Source organism: Lycorma delicatula, chromosome 2 (assembly GCF_047948215.1).
Source record: "Lycorma delicatula isolate Av1 chromosome 2, ASM4794821v1, whole genome shotgun sequence".
Taxonomy (NCBI): domain Eukaryota; kingdom Metazoa; phylum Arthropoda; class Insecta; order Hemiptera; family Fulgoridae; genus Lycorma; species Lycorma delicatula.
Window position 1 is genome coordinate 178,087,813 of NC_134456.1, and position 9,878 is coordinate 178,097,690.

The window sequence follows — 9,878 nt, forward strand, 5'->3', positions numbered from 1 at the left end:
TAATACATTTTCAGAATCTTTTTTATTTGTAAATGTAGGTACATCCAACCATGAGCAGTACCAGTATTTATTTTCTTTTAGTAGATGGCTTAATTTTACCAGAAACTTGACTCTGTTGAACTTTTCGTGTTGCCACTGTACAGATAGCTTGAACCCTCAAATAGATCCATGTCAGAGTCTCCACAAAATCCCACTAATATGAAGAATGCAATCAGTCATACATGTTCGTATAACCTTAGCATAGATGCACTGAATATATGGCCAAAATGTACAAATCATAGGGAGGATAAAAAAAGACTCAAGAATAATAATGAGAAAAGATAATCTACCCATAGAGGGACCATAAAATGAGGTAAACAACTCCATTAAAAGAAGTGCTTTATGACTTTGTTTCTAGGCACTCAGTACACTCAGATTATTGGTATATCTTTTTAATCGTGATGATGGCCTGGCTTTTTCCACCCATGATTATGGGTGCAGTAAAGGCTATGACACTCATGAAATATAAGTAGGTGGATATTGCATTATTTCTTGTCATCAGATAATTTTTTTTTCATTATTTATTCACTAGCTGTTATATGTTTAGACCAAAATTACAACTTTTTTTTATGATGATTTGAAATGATATAGAAATGCCAGACCTCCGGCTGAGATTGAACCAATAATCAGTTGAATGAGTAGGCAGCACGCTAATCTCTGTACAATTAAAATACTGAGATCAGCATTCGGATTTTAAGTAATTTCATTTCTTTTTTTAATTAACACGTGGACTGACAACTATTACTATTTTAAATAATACAGTAAAATCAGATAATACAATAAAAATAATACAACAAAATGTGTGATTTTGTGGGTGATCATGTGTCATTAAAAGATTCTTCTGGATTCCTAATTAACAAGATTCAAATAAATATATTTATTTATGCAAAAAATGAATTAGAAGTTTACAGGCATAATTTTGTGCCCTCCATGGATTTCCTTTTTCTCCACAATAAAAAGTAAACATAAATACAAAAATTATGCTTGGAATAAATTAATTACTAATTTTATAGTCATGTAAATATTTCTCTGATGATTGAATGTTCATGCTATCTTTCCTTCTTAAGATAACTTTTCTCTCTCACACACACACACACACACACATATATATATATATATATATATATATATTTATATATGTACATATATAACATTGTTGTACATTGTCAAAGCATGGTTGCCTAGCCTGAACAGGAGTTTAAGTGGTTTGAATTCTAAAGTTAATTTTACACTTTAGATTTGGAATCTTCAAAGTGATATTGCATCATATTTTTTGAGACTGCTTTTTTTGTTATACACAACAAAAAATTTTGTTTATCGTTTTATGTAATTATTTTTTGTAAAGTTTTGTTTTATTTTTTAAATTCCTATTCATCTACTGATGACAATATCATTTAACATTCAAAATTAGCATCAGTTCATTTTTTTTTTATTTCTAGTAAATATTCTTAACACTTAATAAAATGACTATTTTAAAACCAGTCATCATGGACTTGTTCTTTTTGTATAAATTCAAAAATGGCTCCATTTCTTATTTTTTTTTTTTTTACATTATGTTTTTTTCTTTTTTCTAGTTAATGAAAAGAAACAAAAATGGAAACAAAAAAGAAGATGGTGAAGAAGTTGAAATTAGAATGAAAATGTTAAATTAAATATACATTACTTTTAAAAAAAATGATTATTTGTTATTTTTTTATGAACCATTTTTTATTACTGTTTGTTTTATTATAATGAAACAGAAAACAAATAAAAAAATTAAAAAAATCAAGATATATGTTGCAATTTAATAAAAAAAATAAAATTAAAAAAAAATTAAAAAAATACTAATTAATACAATTTAATATTTTTAAACTTAATAAATATTTATACAAGTTGTTGTATAAACTTATAAATTAGAATTTTTATTTGATTTAAAGATATAATTTTAAAATATATTTTTATTTATTTACCCTAAATTAATGGATTGATGTGGGATGAGAATTAAATTTGATAAAGCATGTGGCCTGTATCTACACACCTCAATCTAAGAGATCTTTTGAGTAACTTTAAGTATTTGACCTACAAGGTCATCTTTATGTAGCTTTTAATAGAATGTAACTGCCTATTTCAAATTAAACAGCTGGAAGGAAAACCCCAAAAAATAGTTTGTTTTTTTTTTTTTTTTTATTTAAGCTTCCAACTCTACAAAAACATAAATGCCTACCTGATTAGAGCGTACATTCTTATCAAACTGCAAAGGGCTTTAAGTAAATTATTTTTTATTGATAAACAAAATTTCCTTATAGTATTCCACAGCTCTTGAAAAAATGTTGCATAATATTTTAAAACCAATGATCAGTTAGAAAACTAACGAGTTTGCTAAGATCTTGGCCTTCAGTTCAGTCTCAGCACTGAATTAGAAATAAAAGATTTGCTAAATGAGATGTGAATAAATCCTCATAGTCTTTTTTTAAAAATTGCTTTATTTCTTGAGAAAACACCATTTTACTGTCATTCTAACTAAAGATTATACTAACTCCATAAACTGATGGAGTTAATGATCAATAAATGAAAAGTTTTCTTCTAATAAAAAAAAATGCCTTCTTGTAGTCCTTAACTTCAGACTGTCTGCTCTATGCATAAATGAAAGGTGACTGATCCATTGCTTGTACAAGAATAGTATTCAACATGACATGAAATATAGCAGTGGTTTATTGCACTACCCATACCAGTAAACAAACTGCTCTGAGTAAAGGTTTTTAAGAGTCTTAACTGTTTACAGATATGATTATATCTCTGTTTATGCATCCCAACTACAGACACTGGAACACATCAAGGTATTGAAAATCTCAGTCTGAAAGATTACCACAGAAAGAGTTAAAAGACTGAAACAGATAATAAAATGTTATTTTAGAATAATAATTTTTTTTAGTACCTTTTGTATCAGGGTTTATTAGTGATATTAGTTTAAGATTTACTCTTTGAGTTTAGGTTAGATTTACTCACTGTAAATCTCTGCTTTAGCTTCCCTATTTATGTATCTAATTATATCTGTTAAATTTATAGTTTCTTAATCATTTTTAGTTTATTTCTCCCTTCTCATCAGCATTAACTTTGAAGAGTTTTAAAATGAAATTTTTTACCATATGTAATAATTTCACTCAATAGTCATAACAAGAAACTATATATTTGATGATGTAGTTGAAGTGACAGAAAATATTTATCAGAAGTTAAAAAATTTTATGAATAGGGAAACTGTGGGCACTGAATCTCTTTTCATATAATTCATTACATATTAAGTGGATCTAATTGTTTTCCAGTAGATGTAGAACTTGTAGTTCTGGAAATTTATTTATGTTTTTGTATTTATACAGTAAATATGTGAAAATTGTGACATCATCAATAATGAATGCCATCAAATGTTGCAATACAGAAAATCATGATGGCTGGCATTCATGCCTGTAGTTGAAATAATTTTAAAGATGTATTTGTCAATTAAGGAATATTTTTTGAGTTTAACTAAATATCCAGCAGTTTTGAAAACATTTTTTGAAGGTAAGCACTCAAAAATGTGACTGCATTTTGAACACAACCACATTTCAAATTGGTTTAGAAGTGGAAGCGATAGAATGTTTCTGCTGTCAAGAGCACAGCAGAAATCAGTAAATTGAAAGAAAACCTTAGATTAATTACCCATTTAAAGTGGGTAATTTTAATTACAAAAATTATTTTGAATTTGAAAAAGGAGAATTCAGTTTCATTTTGTAACATTCTACAAGACATGATTACATTATTCACAGCAGCAGACTGCACTTTTAAGGACATGGAAGTGCTTGTTTGGACAGCACTGAAAAAATCAGCTGGTCCAATAATTCTTATTTCAAAGTGAAATGCGAATCATATTGAAACTGGTAAATATTAGGTCAGCATTTTTAACTATGAAAAAATATAAAATTCCATAAATTATGAGCATATTAGCAAAACTCCAAAATATTGTCGCTGTAAGGAAGTAATGCAGCAGTTAAGTAATTTTTTTTTCAAAGAACAAGTATTTTTAATGAACATGAAATACATTATCTGCAAATATGCAGAGAAGAGCATAATATATAATTTTTTTAAGGTCAATAAATGTTTAAAAAAATGCTAATTACCAAGACATTTCTTCTACTGCAGCATGTCCAGCTCTTGATTTTACTTGAATGTTGGTTGACAATGGAATGCAAACAAACTTTCCATTTAAGAAATGTACAGTGTTAAAGGAGGAGACCACAAATATGTTAAACTCAATTCAAGTATTGGAGGAAGAAATAAAAAGTTTGAAAAACATGCATATTAACACATCTACCACAGTGGAACAGAAGACATCACTACTGAGCTTGAAAAATAATTTTGGTGTGTTGGGTAAATTGCAGGAGGGAGAGGACCAAACTAAATTTACCCCAGTAGCAAATAAAAAAAGAAAATTACCAATGTGATTAAAAAGGTAATGTAAAAAGCCTTCACAAAGCTAGTGAAATTAAGTCATTCACAACATGCAAAATAACCAAAAAAAATCAGCATCCCTTTCAAAAATATGACTGTGTTGGGGGATAGTCATGTGAGAACATACTCACAATAATGAAAGAGTCCCTCTCTCCAGAAATCAGAGTTAGTGGAATGTACAAGCCTGGTGGTGCTCTACTGGACATCGAACCAAAATTCACTCCTCCAACGGATCATTGCTTTGTAATAGTGATTGGGACCAATGATGTCTCTGCTGGGAGGCAAATTTCATCTTTAGGCATATGTAAGACCTTATGAAGCAGAGCAGTAGTAACTCCAAAGTCCTAATCTCTGCCAACACAATTTGACCTGATCCTCTACAAGATCGTCATCCTGGTTAATAATTACTTCGAGGAACTCTGCCAGTGTTGTAAAGATGTAGAATTTCTCAATATTGGCAGTATCGAATGACACTACTATAGAGCACATAGACTGCATGTTTGAGCTAGTGGGAAAAAACTAATTTTGGAAAAACTGGCTCAGTCATTCCCAACTTCTGATCTGCCCCAAGCCAGCTCATGTTTCTGTGCTTGCTTCCTCCGAGACTCAAACAAGACTACTAGCGCCAGGCCCCTTTGATTCTTACACAAGAATCAAAGGAATCTTACACATGACTCTTCCAAACGAGGAAATAGAAGAGCAGTAGTACCCAGAGCAAACCGACTGTTATTTGAAGTATTGTCAGGTGGTGTGATTCTACTTAAACTGGAAGATAAGTTGTTATTGATGTAACTGCAGATGATGGATCAAGAAGCGAGGCACAGAACTTGGAAGACGAGGCGGAGACATTGTCGATGGAACGGCCGACAACACTACAGGAGATGGTTGTCGTGAGATGTGTGGCCACGCGGGAGTCGCAGCAGCCGAAGAACGTTTTGGGGCGGCTGGTGATGAAGGAGACGATAATTGGTGACTGTAGGGTGATGCTGTATGCGTGTTTGATGCAGCAGGTGACAGGGTAAGGGCAGTGTGTACAATTATTTGCTAACAATGTTGTTAGCATTTGCGTCTGTTTTGATTGAGGCACTGCAGTTCCTTACCAAGCAGCGCCATGAGTTGTCACCATTTTTTAGTATTCTATATTGCTTGTATTTTTTTTTTTTTTTTTGCTTTTTTTCACCTTACCACTGAGGTTTTACCTGTGTTGAATACATTACACAACCTCAGAGAGTGCCTCGCCTCAAACCCTTCAGGACCCCGCGGGATCTGACAAAGTCGTACCCCACGGGGGTCGCTCATCCAGCAGGTCGGGACTCGGTCTTTTCTTTGCCAGGCCTCAAACCAGGTCCAAGCCGGGATTACGGTCTTTTATTTACCCACGAACACGAGGGGTTCCCGATCAGTCATCAAGAGCGGTTCACCTCAGCGAACCACCCTCTCATGAACAGGACTGCCCTCCGAAATCCCTACCTGCATATCACTCACCATCCCATACCCTAGTTTTCTTTGCTTTGGTACTTAGTATTTTTGTGACCATTATTGCAACCTTTTTTTTTCCTTCTCCCCCCGACCGGATATCCATTTCAGTATACGCAGTTGGGGAGAGTGTCCATATACTCAAAGGAGGCGTCCCCCACTCACCGGCAGCACGTCCGGCACGGCAGGTTAGCCTCCCCGGTCTCGGATCTTTTATTTTCCATTTGCCATGCCTCTAATCCCCCACCTCATGGCCAAGGTCTGGCAACGCCGACCCTCACCCCCTCGGCAGGGAACCGGGTCTCGGTGTTTATCTTTTGCCATGCCTAAAACCGGCGGCACCGACCCCACTAAGCACCAAGGCACCCGCAGGGCCGGGACTAGGTCTTAACTTTGCCCCACAATTCCCTCCCTTCTCAGGAACCCGTACACCTCAGCATGCGGGCCCTCCACAGAGGGACTGTCCTCCCTTCCCTACTTTAACTACGACCCCCGTCTTCTGTCTTCATCTTCTTTAATACGGAGAATTTCCCCCGCGAACTTCTTGAACCAGTCCCAATTTTCCTGACTATACACCATCCAATTAATTAAATTGTCAGGGGTCAGTCTATTAATTAAAATCTCCCTTCTATTATCAGCCCATCTGGGACATGCGAAGATGGTGTGTTCTACATTGTCGATCTCCTGACAATAAACGCATAGTGGGGTGGCCCTCTTCCCAATTCTGAATAAATATTGACCAAAACAACCATGGCCTGTCAACAGTTGTGTGCTATAGAAGTTCACGTCACCCAGTCTCTTACCAACCCATGTATTTATGTTGGGGAATAGCCTTATCATTCAATCCCCAACTCTTGAGTGCGCCCAAGCACTCTGCCACTCTTGCTGTATTAGCTCTATGGTCTCGCTTCTGGGAAGTCCCGTGGCTCTTAATGTCCTGTCTCTAATTTAAAAATCTATAGGGGGAACTTCTGTTATTATACACAACGCATCATACGACACTGTTCTGTAGCCTGCAGCCACCCTAAGCAGAGCGAGTCTATGAACACTTTTTAGTTTAGTTTTATTTCTCTGTGTAGTTATTGCATTTCCCCATACCGGGGTCGCATACAATAACGCCGATGTGGTGGCCGCCGTTATCAGCCTCCTGATTTCCATCTTAGTTGTGCCATGATTTTGAAAAAGCCCCCTCAAGGCCTTAACGGTGGGGGTAACCCTGTTGCAAATCATATTGACATGTTTACTAAATTTTAAGCTTTTGTCTAGCAGAACACCAAGGTATTTTGCTTCGTTGACTTCGATGATTCTTTGTCCTCTGATGTTTATATTTATGTTTCTGATGGGTCTTATACCAGCGAGAACCATACAACAAGATTTCCTAAGGGAAATCTGCAACTTCTTTCCAGATTTCTTTCTTTCAAGATTTCTTTCCAGCCACTCGTCAATTAGACATAGCGCTCTTTTGGCTTTGTCATCTACAATATCTACATTTCTATCTTCCAATAAACCGCTATGTCGTCCGCATAGCCGACCACTGATACCCCTTCCAGGTAATTTAATCTAAAAATCCCGTCATAGAAGACGTTCCACAGGGTAGGTGCAAGCACGGATCCTGAGGAACGCCTCCAAACACCTGATATATAGCTTTACCTTCAAGCGTTTTAACTTCGATAAACCTAAGATGGAGGTAATGATTAATCAGATAGTCACTTATATGCATATTTTGTAGGGCTTCTATTATAGCTATCCACGGTACTGTGCCGAAAGCGTTTTTGATACCGAGCATAATCATGAGGGGAATTTTCCTGACTCTCCAGGATTCACTTCTAGTTGTTAAAGCCCAGTTTGTAACTCTTTCAATAGCACTTATAGTAGAGCATCCTCTCCTAAACCCGTACTGTTCTGGGTGTAAGCATTGCCTCTCCTCAATTTCTTTCCTAAGCCTGATTTCAATAAGTCTTTCTACGACCTTCCCCATATTGTTAATTAGCGTAATTGGTCTATACCCTCCTGTTTCATTGGCTGGTCCTGCCTTGGGGAGAAAGACCGTTCTGCCTGCCTTCCAGCAGTCAGGAAAATACCTGTTTTGTAGGCCAAAGCTGGCAATGTCCACCATTTCCCAGGGTATTATTTTTGCAAGACCTTTAATGATGGCACTGTTATGCCATCAGGCCCTGGGCTTTTTTTATTCTTCAATTTGCCGATAGCCTCCATTACCTCTTGCTGAGTAAACCTGCCGCCTTCGCAACCAATCACTGATCTGTTAGGATTTTCCGCTCTGGGGAATAATTTTCTTACTAGTTGTGCCGATGTTTCATTACTCAACGTCGGCACATGCCTGCCCAGACGTTTAGTAATGATTTTAAATGCCTTGCCCCAGGGATCAACATTAAGTTCATGGCACAGTTCCAGCCATTTACTTCTTTTCTCTTGCTTTATAAGAAAGTTCAATTTCTTTCTGGCTTGTCTGTAGTTTTCTACAGCTAGATTGCCTTCCTATATCATGCCGTTTCTAGCTGGTAAACGTTGTGCTATTCTTTTACACCGTTGCATTATCTTCCTTTGGTCTTCTATTTCCGGTGACCACCAGTATACCGGAAGGTGTCTACTGTTGTTTTGCGGTATCTTGGCCATTTCTTCCTTGATGATGTCTTGAAATATCACCGGGTCTATTTGTGCGCAGTTCATGATTTTATTTGCCGCGTTTCTGATTACGCGGTGGATTTGGAAGTCGGTCAATCGGTGGTTGATGTGTATCTGTCTTGTTCCTGTAGGGTGATCTCCAATAGTGACTGAAATGGCCTTATGGTCGCTGCCGATTTCCTCATTGAGGACTGCGAAATCAATTGTATTAATATTCAACCTGCCGTCAATTAAAACTAAGTCTAAGATCGATTCATGTCCTCTCGCACAGTACGTGGCAGTCTCTTCATTCATGCAGGACGCCCCGGTGGCCTCCAGTAGTTCCTCAAGAACTCTTCCCCCCTAGCACCCTAGCATTGGAGATGGTGGCTCCAGCCAATGCAGTCCTACAGTTAAAATCTCCCAACACGACTGTTTTTTTACAGGAGCATGTCATAAGTTGTAAGCTAAGTAATTTCTGCTGAAAAAACTCCCATGTCGCAATTCGGGCTTACATATATTCCTATAATTATTATATCATTTAGTTCTATGGCTACAATGCCATCTTCTCTATGGTATAAACTATGATCCACATTGCCTACGATTCTTCTAATGGCCACGTCCCCTTTTCTGTCGGGTAACCATTGACCCCTGGCCACCGAGTACATGTTGGGTTCCGTGGCCACCAGAAAATTGAAATTGCCTCTTGTGGCCATCTCTACCGACAGATCCACCGATAGCCTGCTCCTATTATTATTGATTAGAAATATCTTACACGTGATTTTTGTTACAACTTGTATTAGCAGTTCTATATGACGTAGATCCGCAGTCAAGACATCTCGTTGCTTCTTTGCAATCTTTAATAACGTGTCCCGCTCTGCCGCAATTGAAACATAATTCTGAACGATCCGGACCTCTACATTCTCTCCTGCCATGCCCTATATTCCAGCAACGATAGCATTTCTCGACTTCTGTGCATATGTATGCTCTACAGCACATCCAGCCAGCCCTCAGCCTTGATGCAATGAGCTTAGTAGCGTTTCTTTGGTTAGTGACCACAGTGGCATTTTTTGTATTGCCATATGCCTCTCTTATGGATGTGATTTGAAAACCTTCACCAACTCCAAGTACTTTTTTGATCGCCTCCTTCATTTTTCTTTCTGTAGTATCGTACAGCAGGTCCTTGACATGCACCACTGTTCTACGGTCGCCTTTGGTTCTAATGTCAACTTGAAGTTCTTCAGCCCTATTTTTGAGCAGAGAGGAAAACTCACCTGCTT

At 36.8% G+C, this 9,878-nt stretch overlaps 2 protein-coding genes across 5 annotated transcripts in view; one reads left to right on the forward strand and one right to left on the reverse strand.

Annotated features, from left to right (window-relative positions):
• Positions 1–1,714, forward strand: part of LOC142319454 (putative sodium-dependent multivitamin transporter) — a 75,111-nt gene extending 73,397 nt beyond the window's left edge. For all 4 annotated transcript variants that reach the window (XM_075356762.1, XM_075356764.1, XM_075356765.1 and 1 more), the window contains one exon: positions 1,614–1,714. In XM_075356762.1, the coding sequence (XP_075212877.1) occupies positions 1,614–1,691 (78 nt within the window). In that variant the 3' untranslated portion in view covers positions 1,692–1,714. The remainder of the gene's footprint in view (positions 1–1,613) is intronic.
• Positions 1,715–7,531: 5,817 nt separating this feature from the next.
• LOC142320006 (uncharacterized) lies at positions 7,532–7,954 on the reverse strand. The gene has a single exon (XM_075357687.1). It carries the CDS (start codon positions 7,952–7,954, stop codon positions 7,532–7,534), a length of 423 nt encoding a protein of 140 aa, XP_075213802.1.
• Between the last annotated feature and the right edge of the window lie 1,924 nt (positions 7,955–9,878).